At 36.5% G+C, this 24,012-nt stretch overlaps 2 protein-coding genes and 1 pseudogene across 5 annotated transcripts; 1 reads left to right on the forward strand and 2 right to left on the reverse strand.

Moving 5' to 3' along the window:
• The first annotated feature begins 1,066 nt into the window (after window positions 1–1,066).
• LOC148850498 (uncharacterized) lies at window positions 1,067–7,825 on the forward strand. The gene is made up of 8 exons (XM_088944273.1): window positions 1,067–1,488; window positions 1,573–1,713; window positions 1,857–2,084; window positions 4,840–5,047; window positions 6,076–6,212; window positions 6,916–6,996; window positions 7,528–7,594; window positions 7,689–7,825. Exons 1-8 carry the CDS (start codon window positions 1,175–1,177, stop codon window positions 7,692–7,694), a joined length of 1,182 nt encoding a protein of 393 aa, XP_088800399.1. The 5' UTR covers window positions 1,067–1,174; the 3' UTR covers window positions 7,695–7,825.
• A 341-nt stretch (window positions 7,826–8,166) lies between these two features.
• On the reverse strand, window positions 8,167–8,773 carry LOC148850499 (multifunctional methyltransferase subunit TRM112 homolog A pseudogene; annotated as a pseudogene). The gene has a single exon (XR_016099119.1). The product of XR_016099119.1 is annotated as a multifunctional methyltransferase subunit TRM112 homolog A pseudogene (transcript).
• A 4,311-nt stretch (window positions 8,774–13,084) lies between these two features.
• LOC148850500 (ubiquitin carboxyl-terminal hydrolase 4-like) lies at window positions 13,085–23,530 on the reverse strand. Of its 3 annotated transcripts, XM_088946957.1 has the most exons (8): window positions 22,759–23,156; window positions 21,504–21,555; window positions 21,255–21,371; window positions 17,786–17,919; window positions 17,184–17,282; window positions 14,937–15,125; window positions 14,263–14,444; window positions 13,085–13,841 (listed from the first exon to the last, which is right to left on the reverse strand). In XM_088946957.1, exons 4-8 carry the CDS (start codon window positions 17,801–17,803, stop codon window positions 13,433–13,435), a joined length of 897 nt encoding a protein of 298 aa, XP_088803083.1. In that variant the 5' UTR covers window positions 17,804–17,919; window positions 21,255–21,371; window positions 21,504–21,555; window positions 22,759–23,156; the 3' UTR covers window positions 13,085–13,432. The 3 variants fall into 3 exon arrangements, with proteins under 3 accessions (XP_088803083.1, XP_088803082.1, XP_088803081.1); XM_088946956.1 differs by lacking the exon at window positions 21,504–21,555 and having other exon boundaries at window positions 22,759–23,413; XM_088946955.1 differs by lacking the exons at window positions 17,786–17,919; window positions 21,504–21,555 and having other exon boundaries at window positions 22,759–23,530.
• Between the last annotated feature and the right edge of the window lie 482 nt (window positions 23,531–24,012).

Raw genomic sequence — 24,012 nt, forward strand, 5'->3', positions numbered from 1 at the left:
TAATATTACTATTAGTAACTATAAATTAAATTTGATGCTATTAATTACTAGCGGGGATCCTGCGATGCACGAGTTTTGTTAAAAGAATTTGAAGCAAAAGGAGCTAGAGGTGTACCTTGGGTTGGGTGGGTCTAACTCGAGTCCAACACAGTTCAACCCAAGCTTTTGCACAAGTTGGGCTTGAATTTTTGAACTTCAAGTTGGGTTTAGGCCAAAAAACTTAAGGCTAACCTAAACTCGTGTTGGGTTGGAGTTGAGGCCTTAAGTAGTTTAAACTCGACCTAACCCAATTTGAGCCTATACCAATATTTTATGATATACATATCTACATATTATCAATATGTTCTACTTAGAAATTAGGCTATAAAGTTCAATATGACCAAACCCAGATCCAACCCAAGATGTTAGGTTAAGCTCGGGTTAGGCCTAAGTTGATAAACTTGAGCCTGAGTTAATAAATTATTAGTAACTTTTGTTATATGTTAATAAATTATCAGTAATTATTGAAAATTATCAATAATTGAGTTTAGGATTAGACATGTTAAATTTTATAGCCCAAATTTTAAGTAGAATGTATTGATAATATATAAATATATATATCAGAAAATGTTGAATGGACTCAAATTGGCAGAATCAGGATCGATTACCCAAGGCCTCAACTCAAATCCAACCTAAATTTATGTTAAACTTGAGTTTTTTTGGATTAAAAACTCAAATCCAACTTATAGGGGCTTAGATTATGCCTACTCAAATTGCACCGGTAACTATGCACGGATTCCACTAAGATATTTATATTTGTATTTATAATTGTACTCTTTCCAAACTCTGGATTGCCCCTCGCAAGAAAAATGCTCTTGGCCAGACTCAACCCACTGTATCAATGAAAAATGGCAACCAGACCAACGATCTTGGTCGGACACGGCGGAGAATGAGATGAGTGACAACAAAAAAGTTTCCATTACGGTGGCCGGCAGTGGGACCAGACAGTGCCAAATAGTACCCACGTGCCATGTGACCACGTGTGGTGAGGGGGCAGTGAACAAAGCTGAGAAGCAACAACTCCCATCACGTCATCGTCAAAGATCACAACAAAATGACTGGCTCTGGTCGTCTCTCTGGCTCTGGCTGCAACTCTGTCCCTGCAGCAGTGCAACTAATGGTTTAATTGCCCGCCATGGTTCCGGTCTGCGGCGCAAGCGACGCCCCTGAAGGCCATTGCGGATGTGATGATACTTTTCATGGCGAGAACTGCTCGAGAGCCCATGAACAAACATGTCCTCGGTGCGGTGGAAAATCTGATCCTTCTTCATCATCTCCGTGCCATGTTCTTAGCTCCGATTCGAGATATGAGAAAGACTTCGAGAAGGTTTGGAGATGCGTTTGCGCCGCCGCCAAGGGTTTCAGTATTGGTGCGGGTCTCAAAGGTGGTCTTGCTGCCTTTTCGATACTCGCTCGGTTGAGAAGAGGGAGATCCTCTGCTTCTCGAAGGTTAATTATATGTCATTTTGTCAATTTTGATATTTAGTTGGGGAGGTTGTCATTTGATTGAACTATTAAACCTTTTCGTTTCAGGACGGCTATTAAGGGTTCGAATCGTGAAGCGGTTGTTGTGGCCATTAAAGAGACTGTTAGATACGGTCTCTTCCTCGGCACCTTTGCGGGTACATTTGTTTCTGTAGATGAGTGTATAGCTGCTTTGGGAGGACATCGTAGGCATGTCACCGTTCTTTCTGTGAATCCATAAAAATTGAATGTTTTTGGTTCGGGACGTTTGACAATTCTTAGTTATTACTAGTACAGAAGAAGTTTTGATGCTTTTTGGTCGTGTAATCAGTTACCCTGTCATTCTGGTTCAGGACGGCAAGATGGAGAGCCTTGTTAGCAGGGGCGATTGCTGGGCCTTCCATGCTTTTGACTGGACCGAATGCACAGCACACAAGCTTGTCCATTTATATCCTTATGCGTGCTGCTGTCCTAGCTTCTCGATGTGGAATAAAGAGCAAACGATTTGGACGCATTTGTAAACCTTTGACGTGGGCACACGGAGACATTTTCCTTATGTGCCTCTCTTCTTCACAAATTCTGTATGTACACCTTCTGCTTCTACCTTCTAGCACCGAACCTTTTATTTCTTAAATTTTTATAATGAATTTCTCCTGAACGTTTTGCATCCCAAGTTATTTGGTATCCTTTCATACTCATCAAATTCAGTTTACATTTCTTTGATGGATAATCAAATTCAAATTACTTGGTATGGATGCGCAACCTTGGGAGGAAGGCCAGAGAGAATCGTTAGTACTTAGTAGTATCTATGCTGATTATTAGGGTAATCAGAATGGTCTCTGTCTAGCTAATCGTGTAACTCTAAAATCTCCTTTCCTTTCTTATTCATTAATAAAGTTTCTTTCATCTGTTGAAAAGCAAAACTAGTGATCCTCCAGTTTTATTTATTAAAAGGAAGTTGTACATGTTATTATGGTCTCCGGTGTTTATTTATTCTGCCCAATTAGAAGCATACAGTACTGTTTTTGGGGAAAAAGGATTGCAACCTTAAGGTTTAGAAGGGAGCCAAATCAGTAAAATTGTCTTGTAAGACAGTCTTTATGTTAGGGTTCTTTACCCGTATAGGAGCCATACTTATATGTTGGGTTTGTCTGGCTTTATCTCTAGGCTTCTTCCTTTCTGAGAGAAATCCTTAGTTTTGTTTCCTTCTTTTTTTCATCAATAAAGACGGAAGGAAGCACAATTCCGTACCAGTAAGTATGCAGGTCCTAGGTGTGCTTTTAAAGGAGGAAAGTTCCAGGGGTCAACACCAACATGGTTAGGAGTGGAATCCCTTTTAGAGGATCTGGGAGATTAGGCTATCAGGAATAATAGTTCTGGAAGGCAGGGTTAAAAAAGAGCAAATGCCCAGTTTGTTTTCTCCTGCTGACGGTACTTTAGGATCAAACCTGTGAGGCTGTGATCTTATGAGTTGAAAGATAACCACTCTGATAGGCATTTTTGGCCTGAGGTTCCAATTAGTGTCTGTTATGGGATCTGGGTCAAGTAAGAAGTTTCATTTGACAACAGACAATGAATTAGTGGAAAAGGTTGAGTGTAGTAATACTTTAGAGATTTAGGAAGAGGAAGAGGTGGTATTAGATAGTGTGAGAAGGGTTGACATTTTGATGGAAGGTTTAGAGTCTATTGGTAGGTAAGAGACATATTGTTAGAAGAGGTGGTCCTAGCAAGGAACTTTTGTTTTTTTTAATTTTCTTTGGTTGGAGGTGACACCAAAGTTAAGGAACACTTTCTGATAAAAGAGAAGTCAGGACAAGGGAGACTTAAAGGTAGTTCATCAAGAGTTAGAGGGAGAAAAGGGGTTTGCAAAGAAGGCACTAATTAATTTTATTGGCAGGTAATTTGGGTGAGGATGAGCTAGATAACTGGAGAGTTGTTTGACCGATCAATGGGGTTGGGGTGGTATCCTAGTTTGGATGGAATTTCTGGAGGTTGGAGTGGATGTCCCTTGTGGTAGGGCACCGTTTGTGGGAGGTTGTTGTAATACTTGGTGTTTTTGTTGTTTTCTGTATATTGAGGCTTTTTGGCTTTTTCTTGGGGCTATGGTCTGAGGGGTTTATATCCTTTTCCCCTGCTATTCTGTTTTGTATACATCTTGTTTATCTTCCATTTTTCTTATTTATAAAGGATATGGTAATCATCACCGATAAAAGATTAGTTACAACTTATAAGTTAAAATGTCCTTGGAAATCCTTTTCTCTTTTATTTTTGGGACTCCTCAATGCATCTTTCAGTTGACAATTAAACAACAATTCCATTTTGCAAGTTGATTATTGCTTTCTTTTGTTTACTTATTGGATACGATTACCAGTACCGCAGTACCAGGAGGTGTCTTGATTAATAAGATATAGCTTGCCTCTATACTTTGAAATTATATGTTCATTATTCAACATCTAACTTATCAACATATAGACTCATCTTAGTTTAGTCTAGATATACTAAAATGTTGCCATTCCACGTATCTTACTCCTAAACACATATCCATGCACACATCCCTTGGTTTTCATATCACCTATTTTGCACTGGAGAAACTTTTCAACTATGGACTTTGTAAAAGGTAGAATTTTCTTTTTATTATGATGGAATGTAGATTACCTTTGAGGTGATATAGAGACTTATAAGATGGATTTTACCTAATGGGAAGTTTTAAATCTATAGGTTCAATACTAGACATTGTACCATTGTGAAAATTCACTTTCTGATCATTCTCCAATGCTTAAATTGATTAATTCATCATGCATTTTGTCCAAAATGGTGTGTCTTTACGAGACATCTATTTTACAGCCAAATCTTCATTGGTGCAGCTCAAGGTTCAAAATTTCAATACGTATTGGACTGTATCGGCCAATACGTATCGTATCGAGGGCTTTCTGATACACCACTACAGGGGGTGTTTCGAGGTTTAACCCAGTTCACGGGGTAGACAGGCCTTAAACCGACCCTTCTGAATCAGGTTTAAAAAAACTAAAAAAAAAGGGAGAAATCAGCTTCGATACAGGCTGATATGGCCCTACCGGCATATCAGCCATATCGATATTTTGAACCTTGGTGCAGCTTATTCCTTTTTCCCCATTAGATGGTTGAAGTGTTAGAATATGATCACCACATTGTACATTTGGAATTTGGATATGATACGCTTGAAATCATGTTCACAATGTTCTTGAGATGTTGATTTTTTGTACACGCATGCTTCTTGCTAGTTATTGTCTCTTCTATTTTAAGGGGGGAAACAGATGAAAAGCCATAGATTATTGACCTACTGCATTCTTTTGACAGATTGGCTTACATATTGAAGCAAGACAGTTTGCCTCCATCATATAGATCTTTTCTGAATAAACATGGTGGAAAGGATTCTGTTATTTTACAAGGGGTCAAAGAAATTACAAGTGGTGTTCCTTTTACTAATTTGGAAGGGATAGAGAAACATTACAAGTTGCAGGGTGTGAACATAAAACTAGATCCTGAAATGAAAGTACCATGTTCGGTATGCATTCCCCTAATTTTCTTTTCTTATTTTTTATTCCTTTTCTTCTTTACATGTAGATTTTGTTGCACTGCAACTCTTTCACAAGGATATTTTGGTTGTCAACTACCTCACAGTGGTTTCTGCATATGATTTGATGGGTTACATGTTGGTTAGCTAGGGGTTAAGGATGAATTCACTCTGAGCTCTAAGAAGCAATGTTTAGAAAGCTACGTGTAGGATGGTAATAAAAAAAATATATGTAGGATATTTGAATGCATGAGGCATAAGCCTCATGAGATTCAATTCTTTCAACGTAAAAATGAAATAGGAAAAGTACACAAAAGGATTATGTTTTTTATAAGAAGAATGTGGACATGTATTTGTCATCATATAAGCAAGGATTATAATGTTTACAGCTTTAAAAAAATAATATTAAAACCCAAAATATTTGAAACATACATACAAAAATGTGTTTGGAAAACTTAGAAATTGGTTTCTTTAGTGGTTTTGCTGTGGATCATGGAAGCAAAGGAGCAAAAGGATATCTTCTCCTGTTCTTTTGATGCTTATTTTATTTATGTTATTTTCATGTTACTCAAATTGTTAATAAACATCTTGTATTGGGAGATCTGGGAAGGTTCGAGAATTTCTTGTTTTGATAAACTTGTTGAATTTTGGAAGCTCCTGTTCAAGGGTATTCTGGTGACTTTGATGCTTCATTTTTCATCATGTAACTGACTAGTGGCTATGGGTGAGGGGGCTCAATGAGGGTTCTTGTGGGTGGTTGTGAGGTTGACTAAACTCTGAATGTCCCAAGGTTAGCTTAAAAGAAAACATTTGACAATGCAGAAAACTCTGAATTAGTTTAGCATTTGACCATGGAAGCAAACCTTGAATGTCCCAAGGTTAGCTTAAACTCTGAAGCTTCCAAATTATTTAATTTGTTAATTTGACTATGCAAAATTAGTTGCTGGTGGCACCATTTATTGCCATTACCTTGTTGGTAAAGATCTTCCATAACTACTATTTGTTCAATCTTAATGCAGATTGTACATGGAAATCAGTCTTGTGCTGCACACATTATTTCTTTTCTTGTTCAGGCTTATGGAAGAGCATTGCCAGTCTATCTTCCAGTATATTTGATTCCTGCACTAATAGTCCATCGTCAGGGCCTCTTGGAAAGGTATCAGATTTGTCTTGTCAGAAAAAAAAAAAAAAAAAAAAGATATCAGATTTGCTTAGTGGTTCTTTGTTATACGTCCTATCCTCCGAACCCCAGCTTTTTAATCGGCAGCAACTTGGATAAATTCATCTTCCTCATTAAGATTCACAAATTTATATTTTTATCCACAATTGTGGTACAAAGAAGATTAACAAAAAAAGTTAGTGGTAGAGGCAATCTATATTTATAATCGTATCTTCTGCATGAACTCTTTTTCATTTTACAATATTTGGTACTTAGTCTAGCTTTCAGTCTGAGTGGACCCCTCTAGCATCAAGCTAGATACCATGCATACACTCAATTGATTTAAAAACAATGATTTATCATAATAGAATATCTATATTGCAAATCGGCATCAATTTGGGATAAGTTGGCTCATTCTATGTTTCATTAGTTTATCTGGGGATTTTTTTTTGGCTTCTAAGAGATTCCTGGGGATTTTGGACTTGCTCTTGTTTTAACCTCCCTATAGTAACTAATTAGATGATGTTTCACTGCTCATGGTTGATCATACTTGAATTTCATGATTATATATCCTATAACCTTTATGTTTCCTTTTCTTTGCTTGCACTGTGTTTCTATTATTTTTATCATTCATTTTACTTCTCAACCATGACATTATTTTTATTTCTCACCTGATATATTTCTACTTAATACCATGCAGTCCTTGTACAATTTTGGGGAAGGGTCTCTTTGGCACCGCAAGATCAAGCCTGTTTCTTTCTGTATATTGTGCATCAGCCTGGTTAGCATTTCACTTTGCATATATTGTATTTAGTTTCAAGATATCATGGTAGCTACGGCCCAGTTCTCTTACAATGAACATCCTATGGATGTTTTCTTTTCTTTTTTTCCTTTTTTTTTCCTGGGTACAAGTGGAAGAAAACAAGCATTTCATGGGAAATTCACGTACATGTCAACATTTACTTTCCATGAAAAAGGATTTCCCATGAAATGCATTGTTGTGTTTGAATTATCCTTGTCATGGAACCATATTAACTCCCTCGAAATTGTAGCTTGCAATTTAGGCACAGGTTTACAAGGGAAGAGAAAAAGAAAATGATATGCACTTGCCAAATGCCAATTGATTGTTTTTTTTTTTAATGAAGTCTTCTTTCTTACAACTATAGCAAGATCAAGACTTGATGAATTTACATGCTCAACTAGGGATTGAATCAACATAAGTTTTACATTCTGAAACAATATACCATTGCAATATGTTAATTCTTTTAATTTTCTCAGAAATCAGCAACATAACCTTTCCTTCCATCTACAGGATGTGGACCTGTTTGCTGTTCAGGATTTTTAAGACATGCAACATTCCCATGGTGGTGATGGGAACGGTAATTGGACTTATATTCTATTCCTTCCCACATAGCATTGCTTTCCAGTGTCTATCTGAAATGAGTTTGTTTGTGTTACATAAGTTTCCTTCAGGTCTAGCCTTGGGGATTGAGAAGAAAAGTAGACGGTTCGAAATCTCTCTATATTGCTTGGCAAGAGCCATTGAGAGCTTCTTCACATGCTTGGCTGATGCCGATCTGCTGCCAAGGTCAAGTAAGCTGAAGAGAATTTCCAATAAAGCCAAAAATGAATGGTCGTTTAATCTTCAAAGTGGCAGCTGAGAATTTCTTTTCTTGTAATAATGGCTGCCAAGCTGGTGAAAATTTCAAGTTGACTGATTACGACGAATCTAAACATAGCCAAGGCCATCCTGAACCGGTCTGTCCACAAGGAAAAAGGTTTTAGTTTTTTCTGGTGAACCCTCTTCAGTTTTCAAGAATTGTTGAACTACACAAATCGGCGCAAAACGCGATGATGCGTGACGGAATTCATTCTTTACCCTCCTGCAAGAGAGCATTTTAACCCGTGTTTGGATTTTTTTTTTTAGAAGTAAAATATCAATATTAGAGCGTTTGAAAAAGAAGCAAAACTATATTTTCATTGATTGATCCAAAACAGAAAGACGATGGTAGTTCTATATTACCAAAGAAAGAAAAGAAATTCTTCAACTTACATGACAAAATCTAAACCCCACAAAAACCCTAGTTTTCGTCGCTGGAGCGGTAAGAGGAAAAGCAATGGATCTCTCAGACCTCGTCTTCGTGAAGGAGCATGTTGGGGATTCCCTTGTTGACCGGGAAGCGCCGACCGGTCTCCGGGCAGATTAGAACACCTTCTTTAAGGTGAAGCTCGAGTAGGGCGTGGTGGAACTTCTTCAGGAAGTCGTCGGAGTCGAGCATCGATGAATCGGCCTCATCGGGAAGTTGAGAGTAGCCCATGGATCGAGAGGCATCGACGAGAGCCTTCCATTCGATCTTGGGGAATATGTTTCTAAGAAACTCTGCACTGAAATCGACTTCTTTCTCCACAAATTTCACGACCTCGAGGCGTAGAGGGAAACCGTTCGTCACTCCTTTGATGTTGCAAGATAGCATGTTGTGTGTCAAGAGTCTCATTTCTCTCGGTCGGTCAACAGCGGCCGGAGCTCGGGAGAGGAAAGACTGATAGAGTATTGCTTGCCTAACTCAAAAGTTCACTTATACGGTCACAATGACAAAAATGCCCATTTTGTAATAGGGAAAAACCGAAAAAAGACCGTCTTATAGGCGGAGTACGTTACAATTATACCTCTTTCTCTTTCGGTCTGATGTAATTTATGACTTTATGAGGACAATCGGGCCATTGAATTAAGCCCAGTTTGGGAAGAATATAAATATAAACAAGGTTTAGCAGTATAATATATAGGGTTTTATACTGTATATTTATATTAAAGTGATAGAATTGTCTAGAAAGTGGATTCTGTGCAGAATTGTTATTAGTAAAAATCAAATGATCAAGGCTTTGGAAAAATAAAAAGGAAAAAACATTGTTGAATGAAATCGTTTTAGATCGTGAAGTTTTTTTTTTTTTTTTTTTTAAGCTCCATGACAAGGTAGCACAACCCCCAAACGTATAGACCTTCCCTCCAAACTCAGCCGCAGGTGGGATTCAATCTTAAATCTCGGCTAAAACTAGTAGGAGACCTTATTACCTTACCAATCAGTCAATTGGCATCTTGCTTTTAGCTTGCGAAATTACAGATTAGAGGGGGTTGTTTAGGGGTGATCATTTCAGCCCTACCCGGCCTGGAAAATCTGGCTTGGGCCTAGGTTTTTCGTTAAGGCCCGGTTTGTATATTTATAAATAATATATATCTTTATGTATATATGTTATTTAAAAATATTTGATAATTGATGTTTTATAAATAAAATAAAGATTAATAGAGATTTATAGGAGATTAAAGATTTTAATCCTATGATGATCTTACTAAATTCTAATCTAGTATTTAATGAAATATAGAACTAAAAGGAAATTACTAAACCCTAATCTTTTCTGCTCTCTTTCTCACCAATTTCATAAAATCACCGACACGCCCAATCTCTCTCTCTCTCTCTCTCTCACCAAGAGATGAATCTTCTAGTGATGAAGACTCAATTGATGAAGATAAATTTGAAGTTTAGAGTGGTTGTAAGTTTTTGGTAAAATTGAAACCATTTTCAATATTTTATTACTTACTTATTTGTATTAATTTGAACTATTTTTCTTAATTTACTAATATATTTTTTATTTTACTTTTTATTTGTAGGAGTTGAATGGAAGACGGAGCCCCTTATAGAGATGTTTAAAGTTGTTTTGTGGATATTACATGACAATGGATGGTTATTTTATGATAGATATTATAGGTTTTAGGTTGATTTTTTTGTTGATAAAAGAATTGGTTTGTTAAAATTGTCATTTTTAGCATACTAATAACCAATTGAAACTTATAAATTACAATGTATAATTATTTAATTTCTTTTATATTAGAAGCTTTTATCTTAATATTAAATTTAAAGTTTCTTACAAATTACTATAGTCTCTATGACAATAAATGAAAAAAAAAAGTATAATTATTTAATTTTAAAATCAAAATACAATAATTAGGTCCAAAAACTTGGCCCGGCTCGGCCAAGTTTTAAAAGATCAAATGAACGACTTTAAATGTGTTGTTTGTTAGGCTGTCTATAATGAGTCATGTATTCCAATGAACGACTTTAAAAGATCAAATGAACGACTTTAATTTTAAAAGATCAAATGAACGACTTTAAATGTGTTGTTTGTTAGGCTGTCTATAATGAGTCATGTATTCCAATCATGAGTAAATACACCAGTAATTGGGATCAGCAAGCAACAAATCTCCATGTGACAATTCACCCTGTTACTCTTTATTTTTGAAAAAATGATTATGAATTCTGTTCATTCTATGGGTATAGGAACAGTTTCATTTCATGGGAGCTGAGGTCATAAAGTGGCATATCTGCCAATACAATGGAATTGTGTGGTAACAGTTCATTCCCCTATCATATGGAATGACCAATGCTCCCATATACCAGCATTTGCCTTTTTTTTAATAAGATAGAAGATTATGAGGGTGTTTGGTTTCATTTATTGTAAAACCGAAAAATACATTTAATGAGAGCATTTATAATACATAGGTGCCATTAGGCACCATATCAGCAAAATGCCAATACACGTCTAACCGTTTCAGGAAGTTCCAATATGCAGTTTCTTGAAACAGGAAAGATACACAGAAATTGAAGTTTGTATTTGCAAACTTTGATATATACAAATGCAATTAATAATGCATTTGTTGATAGGGCGCCTATGTGGCACCGTCAATAAGCTTTTACTCAATATACGTAAACGGAACCAAACAGTTCATAAGAGCGAGACTAAGCAGCAAACCAATGAGGGCAGTTAACAAAAAGATGTTCTGATCTTGCAAGTCTCTCTTTGCTTAGAACATGGGAATTCCTGACCATGTAAACAAAATAGACATCAACAGGAGTAGCTAAAGATGTCTTTGAGCAAGAAAAACACATATGAGCAGAAATTTAAGACCCTTTTGTTTGCACCTTTGGTCAAGCTTTGACAGTCCGATGCAAGTGTTCGATATAGAGGTGCTGCGTTGCTTTTACATTTTGGGTTGATCAATATAAATTTGTATAGGAGAGATTTTTCTACTGAAAAAACATTTTGAATTGATGAATAAAAATCAAGGTTTTTAAAATCGACCCGGAGAACGAACCGGTCAGGGGTCCAGTTCTCAGGTTTAACGGTCCAACCATTCAAACTGAATGATTGGTCCATTTTGATAAATAAAAAATAAAAAATGGTCAAAACCGTCCGAACGGTTAACTGCTCGGGTCAGTGGTTTACTGACCAAAATCAATAGTTTTTGAAGAAAATCCGGCTTTGAGATAAAACAGACCTGACCGATTCCCAGTTTTTCTGGTCCGACCATCCGGTCCAGTCCAGCTTTGGAACCATGATAAAAATTGATATTTCTACCTAAAATGTGAAATTTGGCATTTCGACCACAGGTTACATCGATTAATCACACATGCATTTTTCTATTTGAAATGACACTCACATATGATCTAACAAAATATATTTCTCACAAATTTGTATTGATCTATTCAAAATGCAACAACAATGTAACACCACTGTACCAAACACTCCTATTGTGAATTTGTTTTACACCACAGTGCTAAGCTCATAAAGGAAGAGGATTCTATCAGGTTCTCAGCCGCATTAAACTTTTACTAAACTCTCATGACCATGGAGCCTGAATTAATTTAATAACATATATGACATTCAAAAAATGGAACGACGAAACAGGATCATGTAATTTGATAAGTTGCCTTGTGACCTGCAATAGCAGGTTTCAAGGCTGCCGTAACCCACGGTTCTTAGAGATGATTAGCTCAATCAATACTTTATGGTATGGTAAAAATTAAATAATTTTTTGTTATGATTCAGAAATAAAATATAACATTAACGATTAATTGATTATACTGCTCGTTAATTATTAAATATACAAAGAAAGTGGTGCCAATCAGCTGGTTGATAAGATCTCCTGTTGATCGTAGTGGAGACTTGAAATGAAATCTCGCCTGCAACTGAGTTGGGGGACGGATTACCCCCATTGGGATCCAGTTGAACATGTTCAATTTTGACAATTAAGGAAATGGAATGGTCATCTGTTTCTACATTCCTGCTTCTGGGGTTTTATCTCACATCAAAGCTTGATCTCCCACCCACAAGACATTTCAGCCACGGGAACATCTCACATACTTTTATGTTGTCTTTCAAGAGAAAACATTGCCTGCGAAATGATTGTATCATTATAGGGAGATGTTCTCAATACACAGCGGGGATATGCTGTGGAACATTGTGGGAGGCAGTCTTGTGGGGGGCTGATTTGAACTCCCTGCGACCACAGTCGTCATTCACGTGGGAGTTGGGAACTGGGACCCCTTGTGGTAGTGTTAAGGTTTTCTCTTTCAAATTCCAACAACCATCCTCGTCCAAACTCCAAACAACCAGGTTGATATCCATGGAGTGGGCAATTCTGCAATGCATGTGCCACCTCGCACGACTTTTTGAAGAATACATATGGAAAGCCAGGAACTTAACAACAAAATAAAAAAAATAAAAAAAGAAAAGAAAAGAAAGTAATTTCTGTTTCGTCCCAATTCCTCCAAATAGAGATTGAAATCCATTTCGGATTCCGCTCCCCTATCCCAAACGAAGGCCTGGAATAATTCATCATATGATATAGCAAACACACGACATTGTGTAGGTAGAAGTAGTAGAACTGATTGAACCAAAGCAAGTACACATGGCTAATCAAGGGCATTGCCATACATGGACATGAATCAGAAATGGCGACAAGGTAGTTACAGAATCCATATAGAAAAAGAATGAAAAATTCCTGTAAATCATATCCCAAATTGAATATCTAATAAGAGTAAAGGGCAGGCTAATGCAATTGCATTGCATTCTATTTTAAAAATTAAATATTCTCAACAATGAAGAATACAAGTGTCTATGAAACTCATCATTTACACTCCCTTTTTTCTTATTGTCCAACATACCAAAGGATAGTGTACTTCCACCATTCACTGTACATGGAAACCACCTAAATATGCCTCGGCATGTCATCTCATCTCATCTCAGTGATATTAGAGAGCTCTTCCCACAGGTTATATCAAAGGGGAAATGAAGAATATTTGAGAAAACAAGAAAAGGAGTTAAAAAAGGATAGCAAATAAATACTACCCAGAACTGAAAAGGCTCAATACAAAAAATTCCCCTCAACTCTTGCTAGTAACAGCAGCTTGGCTCTCATAGAACAGGATGTACCCATGGTCTGTGTTACTAGAATACTCCTGCGCTGACCCAAAGAATGTTTGAACGGCAGACTCATCTATCATCTCCACATTCTCATCATCGAAAAACAGCCAGTGGTTATGGCTCTTCACCAGGCTTACATAATGTCCATGGTTTGGCCCGCTTCCAACATGGACAACAACTGCAAATAATGAATATTCAAGGTCTGCATCTTCCATTGTATTGCTCAGCTTCAGTTCCAATGGAAACACAACACGGTAAGAGAGTTTCTTGTACCGACCAAGTTGCTCAATGTACTTGAAACGCTTCAGATGGATAACCAAGATGTGTGGGGGTTTTTTTATCTTCATCCACTTCTGGGCTTCCTGCAAACTGCATTAGAGAAGTAGCATGGTTGAACATTTGGGTGATTCAAAACAATGAATACAAGTATACAGTGTGTATTCCTTTTCTCAAAACACCACCAGAAAATGCTGTTCTCCTCACCCATCCCATACACTGAGTACCTGCATGAAAGCTGCAACCCATCATTTGATGGGTCCTTATGACATCTCCCAGGTCAAAAAATTTACTCGGTTAAGAAAGGATTGGGCACCATGGGTAACTCAATATGGTCAATAATTTTTCCTAAGAGAACTTGTAGGGAGCAGCAGTTGGATGGTGGACGTGAATGCCTAGTGGGAGCAAACAATAGGATCAATGACAAATATTCTAGTTCTACCTTTCAAATGTAAAAACAGATAGGATGCTATAATTGCATATAGCAACACATAAAGATGTATGCAAAATTCACCTGCAGCACTTGTCACAAAAGAATTTGTCCTCCGCATTTAGAGTCTCGGTAGAACTGAAATTTTTAAGGCAACTTGTGATTGAACTGTTCTGTTCTATATCAAGACTCAAGTCTAGGAATGTTTCATCCCTTGCCGTTACTGTCTCACATCGTAGGCACCTTGTCTCATTTGTCAGTATACCCTGCATTTATAAAGTCATCAACAATAGAAAGTCTTCTGGATAAGAAGATAATAGATAAGATCTCTACAAACCAATATACTAAAACAGGTTTTTCATCATGCAAGCCACGGTACACAAACAAAGCCCACCAACAGATCAGTCCATCCTGGGCCAACATTTCAGTGGGCAACAACCAGAACACTGGTCTACAGATGCATACTTCACAGTTAGAACCTTTTTCCAGTTTCCGTGTTAAGATATTAATTGAGAATTTTAGATGCAGTTCGCAGCTAGTAAGCTGTGGATATTAGACGACGGGCCCACCAACCAAACTATTAATATTGATCCACAGGCAGGGCACATGTAGGTAAAGCAATGGCACTTTTGTTTAACCACTTTATATTTAACTTCTCACCCATACTGAAAGTTTAAAAGGAAAGGAAAAAAGAATACAAAAAATTGTTTATCATGCATGAACTGAGAGCAGGGAGAAATCAACCAAGTCAAAGTCACCTGAAAATTTTTGTGAACCCAAGTAACCAGGGGCTCCCTTTGAACACCATTGGCATGTGCACTTTTCGGCCCATTTGCAGTATTTTCTGATGGTGATGAAGTTTCTGGAGAACTTTTTGCAGCACGGGATTCTTTCTCCAGTATGTCAACCAGCTCATTCAGCAAGAAGTTCAAAAATTCATGTGCATCCTACAGGGAAAGTGGGAAGATGATTTCAAAAGGAGTGTCTTACGACAACACTTTAAAATTTAAATGTCTATAATATTTGAATATTTTGGATACTTTTTTATACGTATGGATCTCTACAGTTACTCACTTTAAAGCCTCACTCCAAGGGTGTTTAAGTTCCCCTTTTTAATGAAATCACACTTTACCTTTCTCAAAAAAAAAAAAAAAAGAATAAAAGAAAAGAAAAACAACTGCTTTTAAAGCACTGCCCTACACCATACCCCACATTGGCAGAGCCTCATGCATTGGGCTTTCCTTTTATATTTGAGATATGGCATTATGAAATTCTTTAGACAACATGGAGCTCCCTAGAATATCACAGTATAAACTCTTCTAAATGAAACCATTGAAGCATCTATAATTATAAAGCATGTAATAAGTAATAACATGGTAAAGACAAACCAAAGCATACTGACTAAAAGAAACTACAAAAAGGAAAAGGAGAAATAAAAGAAACAAAAAAAAAAAAAAACCAACTGAGAAGCATCTATCTTCATTTTGGTGTACATCAGTATGTCAGTCTGGGCATATAGACACATTTTATGAGTAATGGAGTCATAAGTCCCATGAACTACAGGGATTATCTTATCCAATGATAGGCTGCCAGCAGTTTTGGCCAATCACATCAAAAGTTCAAGTAATGATCATCAAATGAAATTCATCTTATGTTAGGCTGCTCCCTGGATTGTCCGAGCTAAAACCAAAACCAGTCAATTCCAACTTCAATATAAAAAACTTCATTTGGAATTTAGACAGATAGAATGGCTAAAAATAAAATTTCAGGGCATGGCCAGCATATTCAAATTGGGACCATAGGTTTGAACTTGTGTCCCTTTACTTGACTGCGAAAAGATAAAGCTCTTAATGTGAGAGTTTAAATCACTTCTAAAATGTCTGATATTTGAACAATCTGAATTTGAGTGAACTTACCAATGTTGGAAAAATCAGATTGTGGAGCCTAAATTAACCCTACCACTGACCCATTTCTAAATGCATATATTCATAAAATACATATGCATTCTGGAACCTTTTGTTGATAAGCAACAGTAAAAGGGAGTTATTGCTTTAAGGAGAATTCACATCTTATCCAGAAATTTGGATAGCCAGATACACAGAGGAATAGCTAAAATGCTGACTACCCCAGATCAGTTACAAAATTTGGAAGCTATAATCCACACCCTGGCCCAGGTTGGTTTTCAACTATTTTCATTCGGCTTCAGTTCATGCATATATATATTAAATTTAATTTTTTTTTAATTTATTTTCTTAATAATACCACTTCCACTGCAATTATTAATTAACTGTTGTTTTAATTTTTTATCCAATCAAACCATGTTTCCTAGTTTAATTAATAAATTAGCTACCCGACCAAACCAATACGACCTGAGTTAGCCAGTTTCAACTAATGGTCTGTCAGTTTCAGGTGGCCAATTTCCCAATCCGATCAGGTTGGTTAAGTTGGCCAAACAGCCTGCAACCAAACCAAATCGACCCATGAATACTCCTAGTCCCAGGTATGTCCGATACAAGATTGTTGTTTATGAATTCTGATTTAACTATGAATCATCTAGACTATTGCCTGATTTTGGTGTTCATCTAAACAAGGAATTCATGTTGGCAGCCAAAGCTCTAGCTTCTTTAACTAGAAATCTATCCAAAGTACTTACCTTTATTCAAGCTGTGTACCCTATATGCATAAAAAATAAAATAAAATACACCACAGTTCCCTGGATTAGATCCCAACATTTTCTAAACCATTGTTCACCATGAGAATTGCAATGTTCAAACAGCAGATCCACCACCATGACCGTACATTATGCTTCTAGCTGATCAACCAGGCTTTATTTTTGTTTTACAAAAGTAACTTGGTTTTTATCTTGAGTCTCAGACAAATAAATGCATGACATCCTGCCATCATTTTTTAATAGGCACCAAGGTCAGTAACTGTTGCCAGGGATGATGCAACGGACCTTTGTTTATAATGGTTAGAAAACCTGTTACATTATGTACTGAACGTACCTGATGCATGTAGCTTCGGAAGAGCTCATTTTGTTTCTTCACTCTCTGTACAAAACGCTTTGGAGCAATGACACCTGTTTTCTTCTTCTGAGAACTTATCTGCATTAAAGCAATAGATTCTTTTAACAATGGAAAGATGTATGATGTTGAGAAAAAAATAAAAAAGAAAGATTCCCAAAAGATATAAGATCATTATGTGGCTAATGATTCAAAACCATGCACATCATATACGAGTATTTTTAATTATTATAAAAAGAAGTTCCTCCCAGATATATATGAGATAATCTGAGTCTTCCAACTATAGGAGGTGAAGCAAATTGAACTGTTTGCACATAAAAAGGTGTGCAAGTGTCATGTTTTAACACTTAATCTGGATTTTGTTGAGGAAAAAGAATAAAAGAACAAAACAAAAAGGCCACAACTAGGGGCAAACCCACCAAGAAGGCAGGCAAGAAAATATTATAATTGAGAATTGTGTCTAGATATAAGTTCACCACATAATGGTGACTATGTACAATTGGATCCCTAGGTCTGTCAATATAGGTTAGCAGACAGCCCAGCAAGATTGGAGATCAACAAGAATGAACTAAAGTAGGAAATACCAGGCCGAGGGGCAACATCTGTAGTTTAATTGCTACTTGAGCATTTGATACTGGTCAGCCTATGGCTGTAATGCTTATGAGTTGTCCACCTCCCTATCAACTGGAGTGTAGGTTATCTTTACATATCTTATTTTCTGCAATAAAATTAATTGTTATTGATAAAAAATAAATAAAACAAAATTTGCTTATGCATCTTAAAATTGTCTTGATCTATTCAAAATCTCAATTGATTTAGTTGGATAAACCAATCCAGGGTGTCTGTCCAGAATCATCATTAAATGATCATATCTTTTGAGTCTTCTGCAATCATAATTTCTCCAGTAGAATTGTTGGAAAGAACTTAATATCACAACTTCTAGAAACAATATCTGGGTCTAGATGACCAACAGAGGACCAAAGTCCCAATACAAGGCTCATGACCTGTTGGTTGTAAGCTAAACAAAAGTCAATGTGCGAAAGTGTCAAATCAAAGCCAAACTAGCATCGGTGTATGATTGGATAGACAATGTGCTAACCTGTTTACGTCTGGTGGTTGACTAGATTGTACAATGCTAACCAAATTGGATATCCAAAATGGCCCTTAGGCCTTAGTAGAAAAATAGACTCCCCTAGCTAGAAAAAAAAAAGGCAATTACCCAGTATTGGTCTCAGCTATCTGAGGTTCTGGGAGGGGTGGACTGAATACAGACCAAAGCTTTGGCTCTTTTTTTTTTTTTTTGCACAAAGTGGCAGTTCGCCAGTTCTCAGACTCAAATCTACATTCTCAACCTTGTCAGCCTGAGATTTTACCATTACACCAAGCAATGGCCCCTTCTCTAGGTAGAAGCTAACTCCTAAAACCAAGCCACCAATTGGTGCCAGGTAAAAAAAATTACCACTTTTAGCTAATTCATTTGCAAAGCACCAATGTCCGCACAAAGTATTTGAAGAGGGTGCAGACTGCAGACTGCAGACAGCCATACAAAATCCTTCTCAGCTTCTATTTTCCCCAAGTCCCCAACAAAAGGGAGAAGGGAACATGATCAATGAAAACGTAGCCCATAGGGCTACATGGGCCATACCCAAACCACATGAAAGCAAGATATCTATGCATCCTACACAAGTTGGCAGTCTAAAGAGTCATTTCACCAAACCTTTACCAACCATCCCAAAAATTGGGGGAGGGGTCTCAAAATTTAATATAGCAAGTATTATAATAGTATTATTCATAAAAAAAAGTATTATAATAGTCTTCATGGGCATTTAAGGAAGTTTTTGGTGGTATGCTCCATAAAGAGAATAGCATTGAAGGAGCATAGATCTCAAGCATGCCCATCTTTTTTTTTTTGAGAAAAGAAAACAACAGTGTTAACATTTTACTCAAGCATGCCTATCTTTGAAATCACAATTGAAATGTATATTCACAATTTGGTTTCTTGTGCCATAAACTTACATTTATATGCTTGCGAGATCAAAATTTCCAACTGGATGAAGATAATAGAATAAAATTCTATATATCTACCCTAACAAGTTCTTTCTTTTCTCTGTATCTCATCTCTTTGACTTCTACACATTAAAAAAGTTTTAATCTATCTGTTACAGATAAAAGAAATTAAATACAATTGTTATAATGATCTCACTTCTAGTCAACCCTCATCTTCAACATCATCCAAGCCTTATCCCAAGAATATGAGGCCGGCTACATGAATCCTGCTTTGCCAGTCCATTCTGTTTAAATCCAAATCCATTGTTAAATTATTGGCGCTTAAATCATTTCTTACTACATGTACCCGTGTCCTTTTTGTCTACCCCTTTCCCTTCTAGCCCCTTCAACTTGTAGCCAACCCTAGTTCCCAAAATATAAGCCACCAAAAGTTGCTTTTACTTTGGTTGACAGTAATACTGAATGCAAATTCATAAATGTATTATCAAGGTCCTAAAGATGATCTAAGTACGTTGTAACAACTTGGAAAGACCAATAACTGCATTTACTGTGGTTTTGAGGTAATCTGCAAAATTCATAAATGCACTAGCAATACTTTAAGATGATTCAAGTAACCACTGAAACATGCATCGGATTCTAATTCTCATGTATCCATGCAACTTTGTCTCTTTGGAGACATCCGATAAAATTGGAAGTATCCATGCAACTCTGGTTCAGGTATACTCTCCACAAAAAAGACATACACCAGATATTTAGCCCAATTTCATAAATTTTGGAACTTTAGGAAATACAATGAAAAAACTGAAATGCTCCTTAATGAGAGAAATCATTCACTTATTTCAACTAGGAGAACAAAAGAACTCTATATTTCTTTATTAGTGGAAATTAAAACATGACCTACAATGTGTCAGTTATTATTACAAAGTAGCCCAAAAAAGCTCTGCAATATTTGTCCATTGTTTGGCAAGTCTATCAGCCAAACCATTATCTGTTTTAATCAATCTAACCCCCATTTCTTTTGCTAGTTGCCTCACCTCTTGCATTGCTATTCGATGATTTGACACTTGCAAGCATCCATTTCATCCAATTTACTACTAACTAAAAAAATCCTTTTTGTTATTTCTTATCAATAACGATCTGTTAAACATAAAAGCAAAACATATGCAGCAAAAAGATCTGCGCCCATGGACAAGTGGAAGGGGACCCCAAATTGGTGGTTGAATGGACAAAGAAAAAAAAAATTGGGAATTTGGACCCATGAAAAAGTCATGTGGGATGTCAAATGTCTAGAAGGGAGATTGGGGCCAACTTTAGATGAGCTAGAAGATCAGCAAATGGTTTGGCTGACACTTTATCCAAACAATGGATAAATAGGGAGCAACTATTTTGGGTTGCATTGTAATAGAAAGTTCTTTTTGGGGTCATCTCCCCTGTATTTTGGGATGCTTGGCATATTGTACTCACTACTTACCTTTTAATTGATGAATATAACTCTATGAGATGCTCCCCTGAATTGCCAGGGCAAGGTGGGGGAGTCCCCTATGCATCATCTAGACAGTAGGCAGGCAGTATAGTATAGATGAGAACATTTTAATGGAGTCAACAAGAGTGTACATAAAAGTTAGGACTCCTAACCCCTATGGGTATCTACATTACATTAAACCAATCAGGTTATTCAAAAATCTTGACACGTCTTCTTTTTTTTTTTTTTTTTGAGGAGCATGTGTACTATAGTTGAAATTTAATCATTTACTGGTGTAATTTGTCATCAGCTAGCAGCTTACAGCATGATCTATGGAACTGCAAGTTTGATTAGAAAAAATAAAATAATTGAGGTGGAAATACAATAGCTAAACAAATACTATTTATAAAAAAAAAAACACAGCTACATAAATATTACATCAAGAACTCAAGTACAAGTTACCTTTTGAAAGCAAATATAATGAACTGACAACAAAGTATTAGTGCCTAATTGGATTCTCTTCTACATTATACAAAAGCAATGTAACTAAAATGTGGCCCACCAATTTCCAATAGAGTTATTACCTGTGTGAATAAGTCTGCCAAGCATGTCAAAAGATTCTCTTCTGCATCACCCTGATTTTTATTATTTGCATAATATTCTAATAACTGTTCCCGGAAAGGAACACAAAAATAAAGAGCCTGTATATAAAACAACCCTGTGTTAGTGTGTTATAGAACAACCATTATAGAAGGTTAGAAACAGATAGCAAGCTAAAATATAGCACGTAAAAACTAAAAAAGCATATGCTCCATAATCATAAATGAACATACTAGGAAATTTTCTTGAATGGAACAACACTCTCATTTGAGTCTGCTGAAATTCCTGTTTCGATTTAAAAAATGAACACCTTGGACGGAAAGAAGAAAATAAAAAATACAATGCATGCATAACCACACTGAATTCTATCTTCTATTTCAAATACAATCTTGAATCTTCACAAATCTATTAGTTCAATTAATTACCAGGAAAATATGGTTAGATTTAAAAAAAAAAAAAAGAAGGCCGAACTCAATAATAAATCAACTACTCATTGGAAAAGGAGACTTCTTTCTAGTAAAAAATGCTAATAAACCCAACCATTGCCCTTCAAACATGAAGTATCTCCCCTTAAACCTTTTTTGGATAAGTTGCATCAACCTAACCTTTGGTCTTACATCCAAACATTTTAAGCCCAACGTTCTTTTATCATTAACTTATCATTAACTTGGACCGTGGGTCTTTTTCTTTTCTTTCAAACGTGTGGCTGCAACATCCTCTTTCATAACTTACTTTTTAACTCTAAAGCCTTCAAATTTTTAGAAGACGTTTACTAAAAACCTTTTCCTTAATCGGTTCGGTCCACAAAAACAAAACTAGCTTCAAATTTTAAAACCTGAGGTTTTAACTTCAAAACCGAAGTTTATTCTATATCTACGTTACAGGAGGAAAAAAAAAAAAAGTAGCTTTTCTTGGTTGTACTACATCACAAAACCCCATCAGAACTCCAAGCTTTCACTAGAGACCGAAATTGATATCAAAATATAAAGGTTTATCTGACAATTCATCCCCAAAGCGCAACAAAGGCATTTTAAGATCTTCTAGTTTTTAAAACATCGGGACTAGAAAATACTACTGATATAAATTCCATTTCAGTACCCAAGAATGAATAAAATCCAATTACTTCCGAAGCCGCAGAAGCATAAACCAATCAAATGAGTACTCAAAGACCAAGAAAACATCCGCAAGAATGACGGACAAAGCAAAACCACAGTTGCAAAGTTTTCAAGCGCATGAGACACAAGGATAAATTGGAAATCCACCGAGGATCAAACAGTGATTTAGACAAGACATCAAGCACATGAGACACAAGGATGAATTCGAAATCCAACTACTTAGTTGCATCAACGAATTCGCAACACCAAAAAGACCTTGGCATGGATTTAGACGAGAAATAACCTTGTTAATCAATCAAAAACGAAATCTGGAAAAAACGAATCATGTAAGTGCAATCAAACCAATAGAAGATTGGCATAGATTTAGACGAACCTGTAAAACGCTGTTACAATAGCAAGTGTTGCCAAAATTCTCGAGTCCGAAGTACCTCTCGCCTTCAGGAAATTGGTCACCAAGAGCTTTCTCGAGTTTCGAGCCCGCGGCACCCATGAGACCATCAACTAGAGACCAAACCTCCTCTCTCTGGCTCTCTCTCTCTCTCTCTCTCCTTCAGCCCTGGAATTCTCGAGCCATGAACAACCGATCAGATTCGGAACTTTCTATGCATCTCTTCGCTGCTCTTTCAGGTTAGGGTTTTGTGAGAGGAGCATCGACAGATAGAAGAATGAAGAAGATAGAGGGAGAAAAAGGAGACAAGAATAAAGAGGGAAATATATCAGAAACGGGAAAATTAGAGACAGAAGAAGCAATGTCCGGCTAAAATGTTGTTTGTAGGTTACGGTAACGTTGATCTACTCTTAACTGAACTTGGCTTCAGTCAGTGCGAGGCCCGTTCGAACTGCCTCTATGGCCTTGCATTAGGAATATCTTCCAAAATAAAATACATAGGTACGGATGCAAGGCTGTAAACGGACTTGAACTGACTGAAGCCGATCTCACTCTAACTAAACTTTTTAGTGTGTTGTGACCAAATTACACATGCCTTCTGTCTTGCCTCCCAAGTTCTTCTCTTCCCCATCAAATATCAATTTCAGTTTTGTTGGTGATCCAACCAAACTAACGAGCACTCCACCACACTCTCATTTTGTGATATGGGTGCAATTTGGGTTGGGCCCAAGAAATTAAACTTTTTTTGGGTGGGGCCGAAGAAATTCAATTCAATTATCTGATTTATAGCCGGATTAGATTAGATATAACCTTGGATTCAAAATGGGGGTCGGGTGATGTGATGCATTGGGTTAGGCTAGGGTTTAGGGTAGGGGTGCAATGGAATCAAGATTTAGTCGAACAGTTTGGGACCGAGTTTGATTTGGTTCGATTTGAGTTTGGTGTTAATCAAGTTTGAATGTGTTTGATTGCAGTTTATTTGCACTAGTACAAATGCATGGGAGTGCAAATGAAAAAAAATGTAAAATTTTATTTAATTTTGTTTTAGAATTCATTTTATTCTACCTCATGTTTTGATTTACTTCATTTACACTGCAATTAAACAAAATAAGTTAAAATTTAAAACAAAATAGGGCAGAAATTATACTCGAATCATTTGTACTGTCATAGTTTTGCATCAATACAAATTTATTTATATTACAATCAAACACAGCCTTAAGATAAATTCAATTAATAAAT

This window comes from Nelumbo lutea, chromosome 5 (assembly GCF_056320005.1).
Source record: "Nelumbo lutea isolate HS-2025 chromosome 5, American lotus-T2T, whole genome shotgun sequence".
Classification (NCBI taxonomy): Eukaryota; Viridiplantae; Streptophyta; class Magnoliopsida; order Proteales; family Nelumbonaceae; genus Nelumbo; species Nelumbo lutea.

Coding starts and splice junctions, on each gene's coding strand:
- LOC148850498 (XM_088944273.1), top strand. CDS start 1,175: ATGGTTCCGGTCTGCGGCGCAAGCGACGCCCCTGAAGGCCATTGCGGA. Junction 1,714..1,856: donor GCTTTGGGAGGACATCGTAG/GCATGTCACCGT, acceptor ATTCTGGTTCAG/GACGGCAAGATGGAGAGCCT. Junction 5,048..6,075: donor AAATGAAAGTACCATGTTCG/GTATGCATTCCC, acceptor ATCTTAATGCAG/ATTGTACATGGAAATCAGTC.
- LOC148850500 (XM_088946955.1), bottom strand. CDS start 22,875: ATGGGTGCCGCGGGCTCGAAACTCGAGAAAGCTCTTGGTGACCAATTT. Junction 17,283..21,254: donor TGGCAGACTTATTCACACAG/GTAATAACTCTA, acceptor GCTTTAATGCAG/ATAAGTTCTCAGAAGAAGAA. Junction 13,842..14,262: donor TTTTGTGACAAGTGCTGCAG/GTGAATTTTGCA, acceptor TCTCTAATGCAG/TTTGCAGGAAGCCCAGAAGT.